This window comes from Muntiacus reevesi, chromosome 8 (genome assembly GCF_963930625.1).
Source record: "Muntiacus reevesi chromosome 8, mMunRee1.1, whole genome shotgun sequence".
Lineage (NCBI taxonomy): Eukaryota > Metazoa > Chordata > Mammalia > Artiodactyla > Cervidae > Muntiacus > Muntiacus reevesi.
In genome coordinates, this window is record NC_089256.1 from 88,677,935 (window position 1) to 88,701,767 (window position 23,833).

The following is a 23,833-nucleotide window of genomic DNA, read 5'->3' on the forward strand; positions in this document are numbered from 1 at the left end:
ACAGGTCACAACCAGCCAAGAGAAGAAGCACCTACAGCAGAATCCAGAAAAAAGGCCTAAGTGTGGAGCCTCTGCTTTCCTTTCCCTGAGGAGTCACAAACAGCATTACTTCCCTAGCATCGATGTGTGACCACACACTGGAATATTGCCAAGAAGGAATGAATCTTGCTGTGCAGCCTCTCATGGGGCTTCGTCATGGTAGGAGTAGGGCAGATATGGGTGACTGCTCACAAGACTGATCTCAGCTTCCAGCTCCTCAGGAGGTCAAGCTTATATGGAATGAATAACTCAAAGTTACTACACTAAATCACATTTTTACTACCTGGCTGATCTAAGGAACTCAAACAAAGTCACTTCTATCACGTATAACATTCCAAGTGTTTAGTTACCTCCCCAAAAGAGCAAAGGTCAGGGCTCTCTTTGGATAGGATTAAGCTCTTCACTACACATATGTACATTGGTCATATACAGCTCTTATACAGGTCATATATAGCGCTTCACATATATATGTATATATGTATATGATATATCTCAGGTAATGCTAAGTATTTTGACATAAAATAGGCCCCAGATGTAATTTTAAAAATTAGAGTAAAGGAATAATGACAGAAGAAGTGTTGTTTTCAAATATTTTAGTGAGGAAAGCATTCACTGATTAACATTTCATCAGAGATGCAAGTCAAAGATCAAGGTGTTAACTGATTTGGTTCTTGGTAAGAGCTCTCTTCTTGGATTGTAGACAGTGTCTGTCCTCACATGGCCTTCCTTCTGAGGAAAGAGAGAGCAAGCTCTCAGGTGTCATTTGAAACACTATCTCAAACAATCCACACTATTTCCTTCTTCTTTTGTTCCTATCATCTCCAATGACTATCTAGCCCTATACTGAAAAATTCCCATACTTGTGCATCAAGTGTGCCCAATGGGTACATTTATTTGAACTGTTCATTCCTATAATTTTAATATTAGCTAAGAACTCCCAAAACATACTCTTAGTCTTCTCTCTCTACACTTTTAACTCATATAACCAACTGCTTTCTAGACATCAATTTATATGTTTCATAGGTGCCTCACACTCTATTATTACTTATATATATTAACTCAAGTCTCCCCCTCTAACTTCCCCCCACCAAGATCTTCCTCATCCTATGTTCTTTATATTTTAGAATACAGTACCTCCCCATTGGATCATCTTTCAAATCTTCAACTTGGGAGTCACCTGACCCTTTCCTCTAATTCTCCACATCCAGTGAATTACCAAATCTTGACCATCTTTTTCCCATTAGTATTTCTTAATCCAGTCCTTCCCATATTCCATCTTGCTCTGTCATCCCATTCTGTCTCACCAAAATCACAGCCTAAGTCTCTTTACATCCATTCTTGCCTTCTCCATTCCTTTCTACTCAAAGCAGTCAAAATAATATTTTGCTGACTTAAAATGTATTATTCTTTCTGTGACATGTAAGGTCTTTTATGGCCAGGCTCTTTTCCATCACTTTGGCCTTAACCATCAATTTCTTAAGTTTCAGTGTGGAATTTTCTCACTCTCCAACATTTTCATCATCTTTCTTCATGTACAACATTCCATCCCCCTGTAATAATTTACTGCTTACCCTCTCATTCTTTAGAAAGAACTAACTTGATTCCAAAATTATATTCTTTTGCTATAACATCTCATGGCTATTGGTGGGTGGGGGGAAAACTTTTCCCTTTACCCTCCTTTGTTTAGTTCTCTGGGACTTGGCCTACTAAATTGATAAAAGATGGATTAGCAAGTGAAGGAAATGAAATCCACTCCACTTTTCTTGTCTGGAAAATCCCATGGACATAGGAGCCTGACCCATGGCTACAGTCCATGGGGTCACAAAGAGTCAGACACAGGTGAGCACACCCACACGCACACAAAACAGATTTTATCACATATCTACAGGAGTTCACAGAATTGTGCCTCAAGGCAGTGGTTAGAACTTGGCACTTATGGACCATCTTTTAGGGACGGGAAGGAGGAGAAATCTATTTATGGGAAAACAAATGTTTTTTACAAAAGATAAATGTGCTTTTATGAGAATAGATGGAAGATATGATATTTTTGTTACCAAGTCTTTTTAGATATGATGCTGATTTGCAGTCTCCAGTGACAAAAGTCCATCTAGTCCATCTTCTCCGATTACATTCCCGAGGAAGGGATTTATGACAATAAAGATCTTCTGAGTTCTTCTGAGAGGCGGTGTTTTCAGGCATTTAAAAGATTTCAGGAATTCAAATGCTACAGTTCAAAATAATGTTTTCTGCCACAGAGAAGTATTCTGAACCCTTCATATGGCATTTTCCTTTAACTCAAAACATACATTTCTTTTGTCTTTATCTTCTCTTAAAGACTGTAAGCAAATGAAAGTTGATGCCAGACTTGTCTTGTTCAGTGAATATATCCAGCAACTTTAAATCAGTATATGTACAAATTAACGGGAATTCCCAGGGAAATTTGCAAACCTGTGTGACCAAGCCACTTGATTATTCAAGAATAGCTTGTGGAAGATACTCAAGGGCCTGCTCAATTAGCAATAGACAGCTTCACCTGAACATGGGAATCTTCAACTGCTGTTTTATTTAAATTGCTTAAGTTCTCTGCACTGAATTTGGGTAAGCAGGCTCATCTTATGCCTTTAGATAAATGTAATAAATAACGACAATCCTTTAAGAGAGGCAGGAACGTTCTTATACTTAATCATAGATTTGAAACAGGTGCGAGGCTGTTTTCATACCATAGGCACTAGTTCAAAAATTAAAAAAGGAATTAATTTCTTAAAGACTTTAGGGGGAAAAACATTCGACTCACAGGTTCTTTTACTGTGCCAACCGACGTTCACAGGGCCTACTGGGAAGCAAACTCCCAAGAGAATAAACTAAAACCCAAAACCCGTTTCCTCACAAGCTGGACTTCGGTAAAGAAAGCCTGAGCCTCCTGCCGGCTTCCCCTCCAAAGGTACAAAGGTAAACTTCTCTGAGCACAACACACATTGCACCTGAGCCAACCCGGGGACGTCCCGGGCCGACGTCCTCTGACGTCACCGGAAACGTCTGCTTGTGACGTTCAATGTCCCTCCCTCTTGCGCTGGGCGCCGGAAGCAAAGCGGAAGTGGACGCGTACCGGTTTCCGGCCCCGGTCGCCATTTCTAGCGGTTGCAGGTACTCACGCGTTGAGGTCTGCTGGGACAATGAGCTATGACTACCATCAGAACTGGGGCCGCGATGGTGGCCCCCGCAGCTCCGGCGGGGGTTACGGAGGAAGCTATGGAGGCAACCATGGAGGAGGCCATGGGGGGAGCCGAGGCTCTGGAGGTGGTGGCGGCGGCGGCGGAGGGGGTGGTCGAGGCGGCCGAGGCCGACATCCCGGGCACCTGAAAGGCCGCGAAATCGGTTTATGGTACGCGAAGAAACAAGGCCAGAAGAACAAGGAAGCAGAGAGGCAGGAGGTAAACTATGACTCGGTAGTGGAGGGAGGATGGAGCTGAAGAGGTTTCTTTTCCAGCTTTCCGCCCCCCCTCCCTTTTTAAACTTTTTTTGTTTTTCTTTAACTGGGGTATGTGCTTTGTGAAGTGCAAGTACTAAAGCTTCCTGTGGAGGATACTACAGCGGTAACGTTGGCCGTGGGCATCTTACCTGGAGCTGTTGAGGTTTAGTGGGCCAAGAGTATACTTTGCTTGAGAGACAGGGAACTGGGAACCAAATACTAAATTTAAGGTCGTCCGGAATTAACTTTATTGGATATCGCGTAGTATCTCTGGCTATCCTTTCCGTTATGATAATGTTAGTTTCATTTAAGTTCTTTGCCTGATGAACTCTAAAATAGCGGTTTTATAGATTAATACAGGTTTGCGTGGAACAAAACTATCAAGCACTATTTTGAATGTGGATCCTTCCAGCTTTCATTTTAGTATTAAAATAGGCACAAACTCAGGTTTTTTACTTTTACGGTGGGCTGCGGAAATTTCTGCTGATTAGCAGCTCTTTGAGAAGGAAACCTAGGATCCTAGAAGTGGAAGAAGTTTCGAGAGTTGATTTGGTTTAGTCTTTTGTCTCAGCTGGCAGTTGTTCTTTGGTTTGTATACTAAACACCTATCTGTAGTAAAGGAACCATTAAAGTTCCCCGAATGGCCTATTTTAATAATTATGTATATATGATTAAACTGAAGTGTTCTTAATATGAGCTTTACAGTAGCTTTCTACTGACTTAAAAAGCACCTTTCATATTAGATGCGGAGTGTGATTGAATCACCATTTAGGCGTCTGTGTTTCAGTCATCTCATTTCTGTTTTCCATTTATCCATGTCATTTTTATTGAATTGGGGGGGGGGAGCATTATCCATTTATCCTAACAACTTACTGTTATTCTTCAAACAACATATTTATTTGACATGCAAAAATTAGCGTATTCATTGAGCAAACTTTTTTTTAATTTAAGGGAAGCACATTTAAGTTGTCTTGAAATTGGGACAATGATTCAATGATTAGTATTAGAGAATATACATAGTAACTTCCCAAGAACTCTTTATCAAATTTTTTTTTACCCCCTTTTTCAGACAAGGTTTTATGGATGATGCTATGGAGATCTGAACAGTATTCAAGGAGCTTACAGTCTAGTTGGAAAAATAAGAACTAAACAGATGAAACGTTAAGCAAATCTGGAAAATCTGTTATTTCCACCTGAAGCCAGTTGTACGTTGCATGATTATGAACTAAACTCTTGACTTCCACCACCTCCCAAAACCTCCATTTTAGTACAGGTCACTGGCATCTTTTCATTTGTCAAGGCCAAAATGAGTTTTGTTTTGATTCTTCTTTGATTTCAGTAAATCTGTTTTCCTTCTTAATATATCTCAAATCTAACCACCTATCTCCACAATAGTTACCATAGGTCAAGCCACTATTTTGTTTGTCCCTGAATCTTAACTATCTGGTCTTCTACTCCTTCCCATAAAATCTGACTCTTATAGAGCCTTAGATCATCTCATTCTCTAGCTGACAGTTTGAAAACCAGGTCACTTGTCTCAGTCTCATAAATTTCAGTCGCATCCTAATGTGTTTTCCAGGAATCTTGGCAATTTAGATTCTTCTACATATCAGGTTTCCTTCTACGTACCATACTTTTCTGAGCTCGTTTCCCAACCTGATGTAATTAAAGCTTTCGTAAACATACTTTTATTTTTGCTTTTATATTATAGTTCTCATACCATTCTCTAAAATTATCTCTCCATTTTCTCTACTAAATATTTCAATTTTTTTGAATTTTTTGAAATATTTCAATAATTTGGCTCAACTTATCTCTTTTTTTGATCACTTTCAATAAGGAAGCTATGGCCTTATCGCCTAATCCAAATTAGGAAGAGCCTAGTAGGTTCCCTAGGAAAAGAAACCCTTGAGCTGAAACTTGAGAAAGTATATTTGTGTTTGTGACTTGGGATCTTGGAATGGGATTTTTAGGCAGAAGCTGCAGCATGCACCACAGCCTAGTAGAGGTCAGGAGGAATGTGTTCAAAGAACTGAACAAGTAAGGGCGTGGCTGAGGAGGGCACAAAACGGACTATGTTTTAATTTGCAACCCAGTACTCATGTATAACTGAACAAGACGTTTCATAAAATAATAATTACCTGTACATTGCCTGGGGCTTTTGTTTCTTCCTTTCTGCCCTCTCCGCCTGCCCCCCTTTAATGCTGGTCATGATACTTTCATTGTACAGATATAGGAGTATGAAAGGTCCTGGACTAGAAGATAAGCAGGGCTCTGACGTTCTTTCCCCTAAAAACTCAAGCAAGTTATTAAAGCATTTTAAGCGAAAATGAAGTGTTAGCTTTGTGTTTAAATTCACTCTGGGTAGCAGTATAGAGAATGAATTGGAGAAGAGACGACCCTGGGGCGGGGAGGCCCGTTAAGTAGCCCCTGAAGTAACTCAGGTGAGGAATGACGCCTTGGATTAGGACCTTGGCAGCAGAGATGGCAGGAAGTAGGCAGCTTCAAGCATTTCAGGAGATAGACTCAAGATGATTTTATCTGGAGGAAGGGGAAGGCAGGTGTGAATGAATGACACTAATGACTACAAAGAGCACACTCATCGGAGGAGAACGATGGGATCAGCTTAAGCCCACCAAGTGCGGTATTACAGGGCGTATAAGTGGTGGTTTCGGGGAAGTAGAAGGCTGTGGGTCTGACGCCTAGAGAAATCTAGGCTGCAGGTGAACTCTTGACAAGCTCGTGGGGCTACGCCTAGTAGTTGGGATATAGAAGTGAATGGGAATAGTGCTGGGGACAGGCCTGAAATCTGTAGACCATTGCTTCTCAAACCTGAATCACCTGGCATCTTGTAAAAATGTAGAACTCGGGTGGGCTCAGATACAGCTTTTCTCACAGGCTCCCAGATGACGTCAATACTGCTGGCCTGCTGAGCACTCAGGGTGTATAATGAAGAACAAGAAAAACTTAAGGTATGGGCTGAGAAAGAGAAGCTTGAAAGATCTAGGAAGGAGCCTCCAGAGAAGAGAAAAATAAGGATGTGGATGTTGTTTTGGAATCCAGGAGAATCCTTTAGGGAGAAAAAGAGTATATAAAAAAGTGAAAGTAATCAGTAGTGGCAGATGCTGCACTGATCAAGTTATATAAGAGTTCAGAGTGTCTTGGATTAACCAACTTGTAATTGGTAACCTTGATGAGATCACTTTTCATGGAGTGGTAGAATTAAAAACTAGATCACAGTGGAGTGTCTGGAGAAGGAAAGGAAGAAATGGGGGCACTTCCAGGCAGTTCTACAGTGGAAAGGAAGAAGAGAAGTTAGGGGTGGGAGAATTCACGGGAGGATATTTGTTTTTGTTTTAAAAGTGAAGAGGTTTGACGGTGTTCAAGTCCTACCGTCATGAACTGATTGAAGTAAGGAGCCAGTGGGGAGGAAAGGTGTACCAGAGAAGACTGATCTTGTCCAGTAGTAGTAAATGGCCCGTAGATCTTAATGCATTATCACAGTGAAGGTTTTCTCCTCACATTACTTGACCATTGGAGTTCACCGAAGAGTTCTCATGAGAATGAAGTCCACAGAGCCTCTGCTCAGTAATTTGGACAACATTGTGAGTCTCCTTTGCCAGGAGTTTACAGTTATAAGCTGAAAGAATATTGGAGAATGTCCAGAGCAGGAGGGGAATAATCAAAAAATCAAATACCTTGATAAGTCATGAAACCTAAAATATGTGTCAGAGATTCTTCAGGCAGAAGGTGAGGTAAAGTGAAAAGTGATATAACTGGAAGAAGGTTAGGAAGGAGACAACCTACAGAAAAAGGCTAGATTCAGGTTTGGAATTTCAGCATTCCTGAATTCACTACCACAGCCTTTGGGGCCTCATTGTGCAGAAAACCTCATTAAAAATAATTTGCCAAAAAACTTTTCTATATTTTTCAGGGCCTATTTCATTTTTCAATCATCTCACCTTTTTGTGAATATAAAATTAATATTACAAGTTGAGAACTTTTTAAGTAAGAATATTTATAATGTAAGAGATTTAAATGCTCATTGCCACCAAAATACTTCTTGCATTTTTTAACTTTTGTTTTTATCAGAACATTTGTGTTTATTAAATTGTATCTTTTAAATTTTAAGATAGGAAAAAAGAAATAATAGTATTATGCAAGGGTAGAAAGAGCACCAAAGTTTTAGTAAAGGACATAAATAATGCTTTCTTCAACAGTTATCTTAGAGCTGATTTTATGGATACATAGTAGAAAAGTGTTTGGAAGGCAAGTGGGTGGTGAGTTTAACTTTCTCTTATATGTTTGCTGAACATATGTTGTGTTGCTTTTATTTTTTTAGTTGTCAGATGATTTTGCACGTTTTCTCATGTTGATAAGGGTGCTTTTTCCTTTGCACAAAATAGAGAGCTGTAGTACACATGGACGAACGACGAGAAGAACAAATTGTGCAGCTGCTACATTCTGTGCAAACTAAGAATGATAAAGACGAAGAAGCACAGATATCCTGGTTTGCTCCCGAAGATCATGGGTAAAACAAAAAGTATTCTTTTAAAAAAACTGAACAGAGTGACACTTGTTTTAGAGCATTTGCTTGCAAAAAATGACAATAAATTTTGTCAGACTCTTCTATAAGTGAAATTTAGCCTCAAAATATTTTTTCTTCTTACGTAGATTGAGCAGGGTTAGTGAAAGATTTAAAAATCTAGGTGGTATCCTTATTCCCACAGAAGAGTTTAATGGTAGGAATAATCTACTTACATAGAAGGCTGATGAAGTTATTATTTATTTTTCTAGCTACCCACCATTGTATTTCCAAAATTCTCTTGTGGAGGAGATCTGTAAGAAGTTAAATTGCTGTTTTAGGAAATTCATAGAAACTATCATCATCAGGGCAAATTAGAAGTAGTTTTTCTGGGACTGCATAGTATAGCATCCCATTTGTAGCTCAAAAAGGGTAGCAGGAAGAAAATGAAGTTGTGAAATAAAACAAGGCTCAGAAAATTAGGTAAAGAAAAACAGTTAAGTCATTGCAATGAAGGAATGGCTATTGGGTGGATTTTTATTGTTTTAACTACCACAAGGAGTAACCTATCTGTCAGTATCTATTTGTAGGGTGGAAAAAAATGAATTTATTATAAGAATCTAAGTATTTTCATTGAATTTATTACAAGAAATCTAAGTATTTCATATTGTTCTACTAAGATTAAAGAATAAGGACTTGGTTTTGGTGATTTTGAAATCATTTAAACAGCATATTTTGTTTTGTTTTGTTTCAGGGCTTGAGTGGATCTTTATTTAACCTTTATCATTTTTTTATTTTTTCAAAATAGATACGGTACTGAAGCTCCTGCTGAAAACAAACCAAAATCAGTAAAGAAAGTTGAGCATCAGGAAAAAAAAATGATAAATCAAGAAAAGAGGCCATTTAGAATCAGGGACAAATACATTGACCATGATTCTGAATATCTCTTTCAAGAAAATGAACCAGATGCAATTCTAGACCAACAATTATTGGAAGATTTACAAAAGAAAAAAACTGACCTTCGGTATATTGAAATGCAGGTAATGGAAAGAAAAGATTTTTACTTGTCATCTCTTCTGACACTTGATAAAAATATATTTATGAAAAAAATATATATATATATTTATGGTTAGAGGTAGCTGCCTGATATCTAGATGAGTGAGATTTCTCAACAAGCCATCCTCTGAAAGTCTCCCCACCCCCACCTTTTTCCTCCCTCCGACTCCGGCCTGGTTCATAGTATAGAAAAGTAGTGAGAATGGAATTACATACACATAAGGAGCCTGTCTCACAGTTTATATGATGAAAGAGAAGAAATATTTAAGAAATGGGTAGTGCAAATGAAAAAAAAAAAAAATTCACTCTTTAATATTTCTAGACTATTTTAGTGAGATGTCATAAGAGACAGGGTGGTTAGAATTGTAAAGTTGTTTTCTTCTGGAAAATCTAATCCACTCTTTCCTTTTACAGATGTTAAAATTAAATCCCTCAAAAGTCATATGATGTGCTTACGCCACTGACACCTTAAAGACAGAACTGTGGCAGCTGAGTTCTCTTTTGAAGTTTTTTCAGTATTTTCTTTTCCTGGGCAAGGTCCCTCCTGCTAAAACATAAAATTGAATGATTTGTGGATGTTCTAGAGATAGATGTAATAAAATGTTCACTTTTTGTTTTTTAAGAGAAAATAGGGAATTCTGGGAGCCATGTCTTCAATGTGCAGATATGTACTGCCATTTTTGAGAAGGGCAGATCATTGTATCTCCTGTAGGAAAGAAAGGATCTTTTGGCTCAGTGAGGGTTGACTATCCTTCTTTGAACAGATCAGCTGAGGTTGTCTAGGGACCAAATTCTGTAGCTCTTTGATGCCTTTTGAGTTAAAATATGTATTAGGGACAGAGAAGATTTCAAGATGAAGTTATTGAGAATATTTTACCTGAGAGCTGAACTGCTTGTATAACCTTAGGAATACAGTTAGCTGCCATCTCTGCTTTGTATGGAGGACAGAACTCAGATATTATTGAAGATGAGCAATTGATCTAGTGCAGGGAAAGTCAGGAGAAGAAACGGTTGGTCTTCCTTTCAGTCAGGCATGTTGTAAATGCTTCCTGTGTACCACGTCATTTAAACCTCTCGGCAGCCCTCTGCAGGAGGTTACGTTGGCTGTTTCACGGGAGGAAAAAGAATCTCAGGTCAGTGACCCACCTGTGCTTGCCCAGGTAATTACCAGAACCAGGTTTAAAATTTAAATGTTTGCAGGAGCTCAGCTTTTTTCAATCTTGGTAATATGCAATATATTTTTTCCTTTAAGTTATAATTTTTTTGATAAACATTTTTCCACTTGCTTGATGCCTATCATTGTGCTATTTTTCAAGGTAAGTCTTGACACCTCACATAAGGTATGTGGTAATAAAAAATACTTTTGGACTCTTAATATGTTTATCTATGATATATTCTATTTACCAGGATTATAATTTGATTACATTTCTCTTGTAAAAAATTAAAATTTTTTTATAATTTCAGCATTTCAGGGAAAAGCTGCCGTCGTATGGAATGCAAAAGGTAAAATTTATATACACTATTTAATATGATCTGCAAAATGCTTAAATACATTTCTTTTAAGCTACTAATCAAGAAGAAATATAAATTAATGAAATTTTCCCTAAAGGATAGTCTTCGAAGTTCATTTTATTCTTTTGAATTGTTGAAAGACCAAAAAAAAAATTTTTTGAAGCAGTTTTACTGAAAATATTTTTATGTCCATGGTAGAGTTTAAAAATAGAATTTTCACTTGTTAGGTTATGTTTCCTCATATAATCACCCTATATAGAATAATATAGTCTCCCATCCTTCCCTGACCTCTCAGCCTTCCTTTGTTTTGACTTTACTTTTTTAAGGACAGTCTGTTTTGGTCACTGTGTACCTCTTTCTCAGAACAGTGCTTTACGTTCTATAGACCCCTAGTAAATACCTTTTGAATGAATGAATCATGGTCTGCTTCTAAGTACTTCTAGCTATTACTTTGTTGGAATTTGTTCTGATATATATGAGGTATTGATAAATTTTTAAATGGTCGAGTTTTCAAGTTAGACTGTTTCATAGATTAAAAATAACTCCTAGTAACCTTTTGAAGTAGTGGTGGGATGGTTTTGTCAGTACTACTAATTTGAAAATATTCATGTTTATAAGATCTTTCCTGAGTAGGCAGTTTTACAGATAGTACCTGAATTTTAGCCATTTGATGTAGTTATTTAAAACTTGGCTCTGTTTTAATTATTTAAAAGGGAATAGTCTTAAATTATACTCTTCTTTGTTCTCAAAACAGTGTACAAAACTTGTCCTGCAAACGAAGCCATATTTTTGATTTATAACATAAATCCTTGATGTTCTGAGTAGTTTTTTAAGGGGATTTGCCTTATATTCAATAGACCCACATGTCAACATTAATCAGTGTTAATTCTTACATGAATTTATAAGCTGTCTCCTTTTGCTTGTGTGCTTTTCTCTGACAGCCATGGCTCTGCTCTTCTTAAAATTTGGTGCCTCATCTCTTGAAAACTGGTAGATCCAGATACCCAAACTGCCAGCATTGCATATAACAGAATTTTCAAGTATTAATATGCTTATTAAAAACAATTAACCTTTGGTTCGGTAAGATTCGGGTAACTTTTCAGACATGGTTAACATGTGATGTCTTTCACTTTTTTCTCCTTTTGAAATAGGAATTGGTAAATATGATTGATAATCATCAGGTAACAGTGATAAGTGGTGAAACCGGTTGTGGAAAAACCACTCAAGTTACTCAGTTCATTTTGGATAACTACATTGAAAGAGGAAAAGGATCTGCTTGTAGGATAGTCTGTACTCAGCCAAGAAGAATTAGTGCCATTTCAGTAAGTAATCTCTCACTTGTTAAAATTCCCAACTTTTTTTTTCTTCATTCTTCTATGTAGTCTTGCTAGAAATTACTGATTTTGAGTGTTGGGGTGATTCTTACTTAGGTTTAGGATATGTTGTTATGAAAGCAAGTATTTGGTAGTAAACACCAAGAAATTGAATGACCTCTCTCTTATTGATAAGATGTTTAGGAGTTCAAGATAAATTGCAAATCCAGGCAATTTTCTCTAAAACTAAATGAAAAGCTGATAATGTTTATAGAATTGATCATGAGCTTCAAATAATCTCCATCATTAGATACTTCACATTTTACTCCTTGATTCATTCAATACTGTTTTCAGCTCTTTTTTTCAGTGTATAGGTACTGAATGACAACAATATTTCTGATTTTTTAGTGCAATTCAGTATTGGGGAATTAGTCATAGAAAAATAAGGTGTTTGGAGTTTATTTTGAAACAGGTATTAACTGCATGTTTGTTATAGATAACATTTTTTGTTTGTGTTTAGTCAGATGACCTAGTTAAATATGAGTTGTATGTTCTGAAGAGATGTTTGGGGTCTTTCAACGTCAGGTGTACAGTACGTTTACTTCAGTGTTAGGTAACTGTGTAAATTTAGATTATGAAGCTTTCCAGTTGTATTTGATTTTGTGATAGTGTTATTTATTACATCTCTAAGTCATTTTATACAGAGTCTGTGGTCAGGAACTGCATTACCAATTACAACAACGTTTTGTAGAAATTACAGTATACGGTTAAGTTACAGTTCCTAAGAGATAACTGTCTTAAAAAAGTAAACCTGCTGTGTCTGCAGGAGGATAATATTCCTAGAAGTGGCATAAGTTCACAGAGTGATGAAAAATAAGCCACTTTTATTGTGACACTATTACATAGCTAGATTTTGGTTAGAAGTCTAATTTTACCATTTTCAGTAAAACATGACTGTCAGTTCCTTTGCTCAGTCGTGTCTGACACTGCAACCACATGGACTGCAGCATGCCACTGTAAATTGACAGTAAGGAGAAATGTCAGTTAGGTTATTTCGTTGCTTTTTCCCCCCCAAGATCTGTTGGTATTTAAATGGGCAGTTTAATCAACAGTATAAGTGAAGTAATGGTCTAAGTTAATGTATACAGGATATGATGATTGGGAAATTTTACTTCTGAAGTATTGCTTAAAAGCTAATTGTCATTTTCTATTTCTAACCGCATAAATCACTGCTCTGTCACTAAATGACTGTTGGTTACTTTCAGTTGCACAAAGCAGTATTAGTTTATAGGATTTCATCTGTCCAGAGCTTATCTTTATCAGTCATAACTCTAAGAACTTAACTAAGAGTTAAGAATTAAGCCTGCCAATCTACAAAAAAGAATCAGATAAGAAAAAGTATCAAGTATATAGTTACTCTCAAGTTATATTCAACCTTTATGAGTTTAGATTAAAATTTCCAACTGTTTTTAAGACAAAGAGAGGACTTATAGAAAGTTGCTTTGGAAATAGGAGGGAGAATTTCAGAGGAAATGAAAAGTAAGCATAAGCAGGTAGTCTTAAGCTCTTAAAAGACACAGTCTTAGATACCTCAGATTTTAATATGTTTCTCTTATTTTAACTCTTGAAAATCTAATGAGTAGTGTTTCAACAACTCCAGATTTTCAGACATTTAGGATATTTACTCTAAAGGAAATGTTTTCTTTGTAACTGTATTTTATTTTAATTAAAGGTTGCAGAGAGAGTGGCTGCAGAAAGGGCGGAATCTTGTGGCAATGGTAATAGTACTGGATACCAAATTCGGCTCCAGAGGTAAAGAGTGTTCATTTCTTTTGTTTTTGGCCGTGTCAGGCAGCTTGTGAGATTTTAGTTCACTGACCAGGGATTGAACCCAGGCCCTCAGCAGTGAAAGGGCTGAGTCCTAATCAGTGGACCGCCAGAAAATTTGCAAGAATATTCACTTCTTGTTTACAGGTAGATTTTAGTGAAACTTCAAAGTTATCAGAGATTTAAAAAAAAGAGATTTCCCCCCAAATTTTTATGTTGGTTATTGTTTTTAGAATTAACATTTGTAGTAACTGCAACATAGGCTTGCAACCCACAAAATCTTTTTTTTTTTTTTAATCTAAATTCAGATTTGAATTAACATTTTAAGATGTCTTTTGATCCCTGGGTTGGGAAGATCTCCTAGAAAAGGGAATGGCTACCCACTCAGTGTCCTTGCCTGGAAAACTCCATGGACAGAGGAACCTGGCAGGCTACAGTGCATGGGGGTCTCAAGGAGCCGGACACGAGTGACCAACTACCACTTTCACTTCACTTTTTTTTCGCTTTAAGATGTCTTTTACACCAGGAAATGTTCAGAAGGATAACATTTTTCCTGGCTATGTTAGTGGACCATCACTCGCCTAAAGGAGTGGCCTCCTGTGCGTTTTGGTGCCCCCACACAGCCTATGACTACCTTAGTTTAGTTTGTATCTTAACCCCCATCCCCCTCCACTCTCTTTTTGTAGTCCTCTGCAGCTCAAGATACTGTCTATCTTTTTAAATGAACTGATTTTCCAGTCACTAAGCTGAAGTTGATTTTCCTAAATATTTGGTCTTTTTCTGAATGGTAGGTCTTGTAGAGAAATCACCAACATTGTATTTATAACAAAAATAATGTATAATGAACTTGAAGCTAGTATTTCTCATTACTGTGCTGTAGGAGTTCTGGTAGCTAAAAAATTAAGGATGAAGTTTTTCATTAAAGCCAAAAGCATTTTTTAAATTGAAGATATTCTCTTAAACGTTTGTGGTATTTAATAGTTCATTAGTAAAGAAAACCAAGAATTAATTCATGTCTTTTATTCACAGTCGGTTGCCAAGGAAACAAGGTTCTATCTTATATTGTACAACAGGAATCATCCTTCAGTGGCTTCAGTCAGACCCGTGAGTATGTTTCAACGCAGGACATCTAGTTAAACATCATCAAAAGATGTCATTATTGCACTGGATTTTATTGTTATGTAAAAGTAAAATGGTTCTGTTTCTCATTTTGTGCTGAGTAGCAAACTTTATGCTTCTGTTGTAGCCATCTGTCCAGTGTTAGCCATATTGTGCTTGATGAAATCCATGAGAGAAATCTACAGTCAGATGTTTTAATGACTGTTGTTAAAGATCTGCTCAGCTGTCGGTCTGACCTGAAAGTAGTGTTGATGAGTGCAACACTGAATGCTGAGAAGTTTTCTGAGTATTTTGGTGAGTAGAGTTTATGACTGTTACTTTATAGAGTTATCACAAAGCCACTGAATTTAGAAGCAGTTTTTTTTAAAATGTATTCAGATGTTTAGTGATGCAAGTAGTCAATGTTTAGCGATGCGTTATATTTGAATATTCATCTACCCTTTGCTGCTAAGTCACTTCAGTCGTGTCCGACCCTGTGCAACCCCATAGATGGCAGCCCACCAGGCTCCTCCGTCCCCGGGATTCTCCAGGCAAGAGTACTGGAGTGGGCTGCCATTCCCTTCTCCAATCTACCCTCTAGTAGTTTTTAAAATACTTTTGTTTTTGACTGTGTTGTGTCGGTCGCTGCACGGGCTTTTCTGTAGTTGGGGGAGCGGGGGCTACTCTCTAGTTGCGGTGCACAGGCCTCTCATTGCAGTAGCTTCACGTTGCAGAACACAGGCTCTAGGTCCTCAGGCTTAAATAGTTAAGAGTATATAAGCTTAGTAGTTGTGGCACATGAACTGCTCCAGAAGCATGTGCTGCTGCTGCTAAATCGCTTTAGTCGTGTCCGACTCTGTGCACCCTCGTAGACGGCAGCCCACCAGGCTCCTCCGTCCATGGGGTTTTCCAGGCAAACCCGCTGGAGTGGGTTGCCGTTGCCTTCTCCACCAGAAGCATGTGGGATCCTCCCATGCCAGGATTGAACCCATGTCTCCTGCACTGGCAGGCAGATTCTTTACCTCTGAGCTCCCAGGGAAGCCCTCTCTAGCAGTTGTTTAAATGGTGGCGTCATCTCTGGTCTTGTAGTGAAGAGACGTAGCATTTTGGTGCTACCACCAGATAATTAAGGTGACATTAATGAAGTCAAACCACAGATTTGAAAATTTTATTTACTTTTTTTGATAGTCTTCTGTAGTTTTTATGTAGTATTTCAGGCTAAAGTGGCAGTTTGCCAATAACAGTGGTAACTAGCGATAACTGATACCAGTGATAACTGTGGAATACCTTCAACTTGCTGGGTGGTGTATTTGGCCTATCTTCATTAATGCTCATTGATACCTTGTGAAGTAGGTGCTATTATTCTCATTGTTACAGATGGAAAACAACCTCAGAATAGTTAAGTAGCTTACCCAAGGTTGCATAATTAACAGAGGGTCAGGATGATTTGAAACTAAGTTTGAGGGAATTCCCTGGGAGTCCAGTGGTTAGGACTTAGTGCTCTCACTGCTGGGGCCTGGGTTCGATCCCTGGTCAGGGAACTAAGATCCCACAGACTGCACAGAGTAACCAAGAAATAAAAGAGAACCTAAATTTGGGTAGCTGCAGAGTATATTCTTTTACAATTATGCCTCACTGTCTCTACTGCTTAAATTGTTTGGGGAAGGAGGAGAAATGGGAGGATGTTCAAATGGAATAGCACTGTATTTAATGTGTGTGTAATCAGCCCAGTTGACCCTCAGAGCCTTCCTTTTTGTCTGTCTCAGTCCTTTTGATGAGAAATCCAGAGCTAGCACTGCGTAAACGTACGCAGGTCAGAGGCATAAGTGTCCTCAGAGCTGTGGTGCCGCTTCAGTTACCTCCCTCTGTGCTGGAGCTTTGGCCTTTGTTTATGGGCAACATGGTTTATTTTGTTTGGTACAGAACCTAAATAACAATTAAGTAACAGTACTGAGAGACTTCTTTTTTAACTAGTGATTCTAAAAGAGTAAGCAGTAGTTTAATAGTTCGTTAGTTCTTGCTGTAACTATTCCTTTCTTTCCCTAATTCTGGATGCCACAGAGGTCATGTTCCTTATGTAGATTTCACTAAAACTTAGGTTCTCATGGCACCATCTTGGCTAATGATGAAGAGAAATAGACTTAATAGGTCCTGAATCCAACTTACAATATACTTTTTTTTTTTTGTATTCTGGGTTACTTTGTAGAACTGTGAGGTGTTTATACAGTTTGGTAATAGTAAATTGCTATTGAATGAAGACTAAACTGTTGTTTTTATTAAGTGAGATATGGAAAAATAAGGTATGCTGTAAAAGTTTCAGGACCCTTTTCTGAAGTTAACACTAATGTAGTCATTGTCCTATTTACAGTTGATTTTTTTTTTTTAACATTTGAATACAGATTTATGTTTTATCTACCATAATAGGTAACTGTCCAATGATACATATACCTGGCTTTACTTTTCCGGTTGTGGAGTATCTTTTGGAAGATATAATTGAAAAAATAAGGTAAGTAAATATTAGATAGTAAAAGATTAAAAGTACTAATATACTTTAGTATATTAGTATCACCATTTTGTCAAACTTTAGTCTAAGAAGCTCATCCTTAACTATTTCTTTCTAAAACATTGTTTTTCTTTAAATCAGGGATTCCCAAACTTGGTTGCACATTGAAATCACCTGGAGTCTTTGAAAATCCACATTGACACTCATACCATATTATATTGCAGAGCCTGGGCTGGAGCCACATATCAGTATTGTCTAAAGACCCCTGTGCAGAAAAGTTTGGGAATCTCTGTCTTTAGTGTTGAACTTCTCTTCTGATTCTCCTGCCTGGTATTCATTCTCCTTTGCTGGTCTCCATTTCCTACCCTTTAAATACGATATTCCCCTAGAGTTCTCACCTTAGATGTTTCTCAGCCTTTTATGATTTCACTGTGCAATCCTATTTCCACGACCATAGTTCCTAATTTTCAGAACTATTTTCCTATAGCTTTCAGAACTATGGTTTCAAGACTGAATTCTTCCTGAATTCTAAACTTATCTAAATCTATACTCAGCAGCATTCCAGTATCACAGATTTCTTGAACCTTACATTTTTCAAACAAAAATCGTCATCTTACATTTGATTCCCACTATGCTTCCAACAAAAAAAATAATCTGTGTTGCTTAGTATGCTTTATAATGGTTGTTCCTGTTGTCCTCCACCCGGTTGTTTAAACTCTAAATCAAAGTAGCTGGTGTTTCAAGCAGTTACGTTCTAGGATACATTAACTGCTTTACATGCTTAGTAACCAAAGTATTGTAAATCATTCTGTATCCCGTCCTACCTTCCCCCATGAAAACCCTGAGAGCTTTCTCCTTGAACATATCTTCTCGTTTCTGTTTCTTCTACTTAAGGTCCTTATTATCTCTCCTATGTTAGTGTAAGAGTTTCTCTGTGGGCACTGTGGTCTTCACTTTCACAGATGCTAGCCATCTGTTTTCCCCAAAACTCTGCTCATGTGAGCTTTCTTCCCTAGAGTATACCCCTCGAGATTTCTCTTTGAAAACTAGTTGAAGACTTTTTGTTGGTTTGTCTTGGCCTAGAGTGGAGCACCTCAGCTGGTATGCCCAAGTTACAGTCCCGTTCACGCTGGCCTTTAGCTGCTAGCAGGTTTCTCGAGGAGCCATCAGAATTACCTTAGTATCGCTTTGTGAGAGAGGGCTGAAGGCACAGACCCACAGAATCAGGGTCCAGCTTCTTAGCCTGTCACCCCAAGGCTCTTTACAGTCTGGCCCTGTCTGTCCAGTGGCGTACATTCCTCATGCTGCTTCTCTTAGGCACTGTCTCTTCTATGCCAGCTTGTGCCCTTTCTTTCATGACTTTATGCTTTGTTAACATGCTGTTTCCTCCTTTCAGTTACATTTGCCACCTTCTCCCCTTTTCATCTGTAAACTATTAGGTAAGAACAAATCCCTGCCCATTCAGCCTTCTCTGATACCTCTCACAGTGTGTTACCTTCTCAGCAAGACTGCCAGAGCACTTTTATCATATCTCTTGTACCACTTACCTTATTGCCATGTGATGTATCTTTTTATATATGTCTCTTGCACTAGATTTTAAATTTTCAAAGTTGAAGATTTTGTCCTATGCATCTTTGTAACTAGTACATAGCACAGTACCTGGCCTATAGTAAACATCTGAAAACTAAATGGACAGATGTAGAAACATTTATGCTGAGATTTTTCAAGACTCCACAGCTTACTTGTTAAAGGAGAAAACCAGAAAGTGATAGCGGGAAGGTGAGAACAAAGATCCTACTGCATACTTTACATGGAGAAAAGTCAGCTGAATTTTGAATGGACATTTATATGACATATTTTTGAAACTTTATGACTTGCACTGAGATCTGAGAGAAAACAAGGGAATGACTCATTATACAGCTCCGGAGCTTGTGTCTAGACAGGGGCATGTACAGGCTGTTACTCTCAAGGAGTATACTCTGGTCATACTCACTGACCAGAGTGTTGGGGAAAGTAGATGGCAGTGTTTGTGGGAGTGAAGACCACAGTGCCCACAGAGAAACTCTTACACTAACATGGGAGAGATAAGAAGGACCTTAAGTAGAAGAAATAAAAGCGGATGGTATGTTCAAGGAGAAAGCTGTCAGGGTTTCCATGGGGGAAAGTGGGACGGGACAGAGAATGGCTTACAGTACTTCGGCTACTGTTCTGGGTGAGTGAAGAGCGTGTAGGGCAGGGGTAGCCTGGACAGCTCAGGAAAGCAGCGAGGTCGGCAGGGCAAGGAGGGACGTGTGTCAGGGAGGAACGCGTTATAGGGAAAGAGGGTATGTTGGTCTTCTGTGCTCTGGTTCTGTCATCAGTGCTCATAAGTTTTTATGCTCTCCCTCCTCAGTTCCACTTAACCGTGTGTCCCCGTTTCTTAACCATAGCACATTCACCAGTTGTTTTCTAAGGTAATAACAGGCAACAGCCTGACAGTAGAAACAAAGATTCAGGGATCAGTAATCTAACATGACATAAAGATGAATTGCTTTCTTAAGGTCTCCAGAAGGCAGTGAATGTACACGGAATTGTAGTTAAGGGGTGTCTCTTGAAGCAACAGATGGTATCTGTGCACTTGTTCTGTAGCCAGCGAAAGAGGGGAGGTGAAGTAGGGTGATCATTGGATAGAAGTTTTCAGCAGAGACCCCAGCTATTCCTTTTCCAGAGGAAGAGCTGCTCTGCAGAGAAGTAGGAAAGAAAATAGGTGAGATATTATGCTCGGTTGTGATTGGGTCTTTGGGGAGGGGGCTGAAGGTTACCTCTGGTCCTGTAATTGCCGGGAAGGGAGCCAGCTGTGGGTCCATCCTGCTGACTAGATTAATCTCTGTCTCAGGTTGCCCTACCTCATGCTGGCGCCTCTATATGTATCGAAGACTTAGGGGAGTCCTGGGTCACAGGTACTGAATAGGGAAGGGGATTGATGAACTCTTTGGGATGTCTGCTATGTGTCAGGCACTGTGCTTTATCCCTTTATCCCTTCTTTTTCATTCTCATGTCAGTACTTAAAAGAGTATTAATCTCTCAAATAAGAAAACTCAAAGCCAGAGGCTTATAACCTTGTCCAAGGTCACATAGCTAGTCAGTGGCAGAGCACGGATGTCAGTTCCATCTGTCTGACTGACAAAGCCCATGCTTCACACCCCCCATTCTGTCTAGATGCTCTCATCTAGGTGAGCTCCGAGGGGCTTTGCGGTTAAAGAATAGGTTTATCTTTCTTTGTCTCTCTCCACTCCCATGCCTCTCACACCTCACTTATGGTAGATGACATGCAGTGCAGCATGGTGAAGTCAAAGCGTAGCCCTGGACTGACTTGTAAGCCCCCTGAATGCTGATTCTGGCTCTGCCATTGTCTGTGTCTGAGACCGAGCAGAACGAAGTAGTTCTCAAGCATGAGTCTACGGATCTACAGACTATGTTATAACTACACTGTGTGAATCTCCTGGGGCACTGAATAAAATTGCTGGATGAGCAGACCCCAGCCAGACCTACTGTATTCACATCACAAGATATAGGATTGAGGAATCTGTTTTATAAACTCCCCAGGAAATTATTTGTGCCCACGTTTAGAAACTTCCTATATTCAAAATCTGAGTCTTCTAGGCAATTGTTAACTATTATTTTGAACCTATATTAATGTTGACTTTTGAAATAAAAGTAAATTCAAACTTACAGATGGTAGTTACTCTACCACTTAAATTTTTATTGCTGAAGATTATCTAGAGCTTTTACATATTTTGATAATGATTTTAATCTAAAATGTTATGTGTTCATATTTGTAAATTAACTAGCATTTACTAGAAAGTATCGTGAAGATGTTCTTTAAAATTTCTTTTTAGAATCCTAAAAAGTCAGAAATACTAGTGAAAACCAATTTTAAATAAAGTAAAGCTATTTAAGAGTATTTTTATTTTAGATATGTTCCAGAACAAAAAGAACACAGATCCCAGTTTAAGAAAGGTTTCATGCAAGGGCATGTGAATAGACAAGAAAAAGAAGAAAAAGAAGCGATCTATAAAGAACGCTGGCCAGGTTATCTAAGGGAATTGAGACAAAGGTAAGTCTGTTTTTGTTTGAAAGTGAGAACATAGTAGCTGAATGACTAAAACAAGATGCAGGTTTGTCCTGACTTTGTATGTATTTAAGGGTAGCATTGTTGTTTAGTCACCGCAGTGGAGTCCAGCTCTTGTTATTTAGTCACTAAATGTAGCCTGCTAGGCCTCTCTGTCCATGGGGTTTCCCAGGCAAGAATACTGGAGTGTCATCTACATTGGCAGGCGGGTTCTTTACTGCTGAGCCACCAGAGAAGCCCTGAGGATAACATTTTGAGTCTCATATTCTAGCTGGATACTTTACTGATTTGACTTGTAAACACTGTCATAATCTCAATATTTCTTTTTTTTTAATATTTCTTTTTATTATGTTTTCCCATTTGCAGATTGAGTTACTTTTAAAATTTTATGGTAAGTTAAACGTCAGGAAACTGTCAAGTATTTCATGACTTCATATTTGACTTGATAGGTATTCTGCAAGCACTGTAGATGTTGTAGAAATGATGGATGATGAAAAAGTTGATCTGAATTTGGTTGCTGCCCTTATTCGATACATTGTCTTGGAAGAAGAGGTTAGTTTTGTTTTTCTTTAATTTTCAAAAGTGAAACATTTCAATTTCATGTCAAGGACTTGAAAAAATATTTTTTCTTAAATGCTTTTAAAAAAATAATCTTTGGAAGAAATGCCTTTGATACCAGGAGCAAGAATTTCAAAATACCAAATGATTTAGCAGTTTGACCTGTTTGAAGAAAAGACTCAACAAATGAAATGTCTGGATTATAAATCCTATTTTTAAAAAGGGAACTTTAGTTCACTTTTTCTTTAGTTATAGTTAGTAGCTAAAAGTCATCCTGAGCTAATATAATTTTAATGAAGACTTAATTGTGCACAGAATTATACTCTTATTGTATTTTATTGTGTGATCCTTTGTGACAGTTATTTCCCCTCTGCATAGGATGGTGCAATATTGGTCTTTCTACCAGGCTGGGACAACATCAGCACGTTACATGATCTCTTGATGTCACAAGTGATGTTTAAATCAGGTATTTTAGAAATGTATTTTATTGCCATTCTAAGAATGGTACTTGAGTTATGTGTAACCTGGTTATTTTCTTTCATTTGAGCTTATTAGTCCAAGTTGAGTTTTTTCAAAAGTTGGATTCCCCTCCCCCCCAAAGTTCTGGGTCAGAGATAAAGATGGTAGATACTAGTGAAGTTCCTTATTTAGTTTTATGGTGAGACTGTTCTCCTCTCTGCCTAAATTTGCCCAATAAAATTGAGTCTTTGGTACCTGAGGTTTTTGTTTCTTCACTCACTTCTGCATTTAGTTGGACAGAAAAGAAGTTTGAATTTTCCACTTAAGCCAGTATTTCTCAGCTCTAACTGTACAACAGAGTCACTCATGGCACTTCTTTTAAAATGCAGACCCAGATCGCATCCTCACACCAAATAGAATGTGATCTGCCAGATGTTAGAATGTGACTTGAATATCTGAAGTTTAAAAAAAAAATTTTCAGATGATCTGATTGTTTAATAGGATGTTTTGAAACATGCAACCTCTTATGTTTTATTAGAGAAATGCATTGAAACATTTTTCTCCTGTGAGATTAAGTTATAGCTTTTTCTGGAGTCACTGTTAACTTTAGTAAAAATCAAAGCAAATTCCATTTAAATGTATTTTAAATAGTTGTGAATATGCTTCCTAGCCTTACTCTGTTGACGTGCTTTGATACATTTTATTTTTTTAAAACACTGAAAAATATTTTGATCTAATTTTATTGGCTAAAATACTTTTAAAATCCCATCATGGTAATGCCCTCAAATCATTCACTATAATTAAAATTATTTTCTGTTCTCTCACTGCAAAAATATTTTTGTCTGATTACCATGACTTCTCTATAATGAAATACTACTTTATGTTTTCCTCATCATTGGTAACTTCTGTATAGAAAAAGTATAGGTTGTGATTAAACTATACAACCATATATATTTTTTTAAAACAGAAATACTTCTCTGGCTGAACCTTCCAGCTTTGGCCTTTCCTTCCCCCATCATAAACTCTATTATATGATCTACTTTTAGTTTTAAAAATGTGAGTGTGTATGTATTTTCCAAGAAAATGTAGAGATCATTTTGGAGGAAGTAGGGAAAGGGTGTGATATTAAAGATTATTATAATTGACTTCATTAGCTTCCTGATTTAATTATAGTCGGGGATGGAAGTATTATAATTCCACCACCAGCTTCAGTTCAGTTCAGTCATGTCTGAGTCATGTCTGACTCTTTGCAACCCCATGGACTGCAGCATGCCAGCTTCCCTGTCTAAACACCTGGAGCTTGCTCAAACTCAAGTCCATCGAGTAGGTGATGCCATCCAACCATATCATCCTCTGTCATCCCCTT

General features: G+C 37.9%; 1 protein-coding gene across 1 annotated transcript in view; it reads left to right on the forward strand.

Annotated features, from left to right (window-relative positions):
* The first annotated feature begins 3,163 nt into the window (after nucleotides 1–3,163).
* The window catches only part of DHX36 (DEAH-box helicase 36), a 42,960-nt gene continuing 22,290 nt past the window's right edge, over nucleotides 3,164–23,833 (forward strand). The window contains exons 1-12 of the mRNA XM_065942323.1: nucleotides 3,164–3,470; nucleotides 7,912–8,036; nucleotides 8,839–9,070; nucleotides 10,551–10,589; nucleotides 11,750–11,920; nucleotides 13,644–13,723; nucleotides 14,768–14,842; nucleotides 14,985–15,151; nucleotides 17,261–17,342; nucleotides 21,295–21,435; nucleotides 21,900–22,002; nucleotides 22,387–22,474. Of these exons, the coding sequence (XP_065798395.1) occupies nucleotides 3,213–3,470; nucleotides 7,912–8,036; nucleotides 8,839–9,070; nucleotides 10,551–10,589; nucleotides 11,750–11,920; nucleotides 13,644–13,723; nucleotides 14,768–14,842; nucleotides 14,985–15,151; nucleotides 17,261–17,342; nucleotides 21,295–21,435; nucleotides 21,900–22,002; nucleotides 22,387–22,474 (1,561 nt within the window). The 5' untranslated portion in view covers nucleotides 3,164–3,212. The remainder of the gene's footprint in view (nucleotides 3,471–7,911; nucleotides 8,037–8,838; nucleotides 9,071–10,550; nucleotides 10,590–11,749; nucleotides 11,921–13,643; nucleotides 13,724–14,767; nucleotides 14,843–14,984; nucleotides 15,152–17,260; nucleotides 17,343–21,294; nucleotides 21,436–21,899; nucleotides 22,003–22,386; nucleotides 22,475–23,833) is intronic.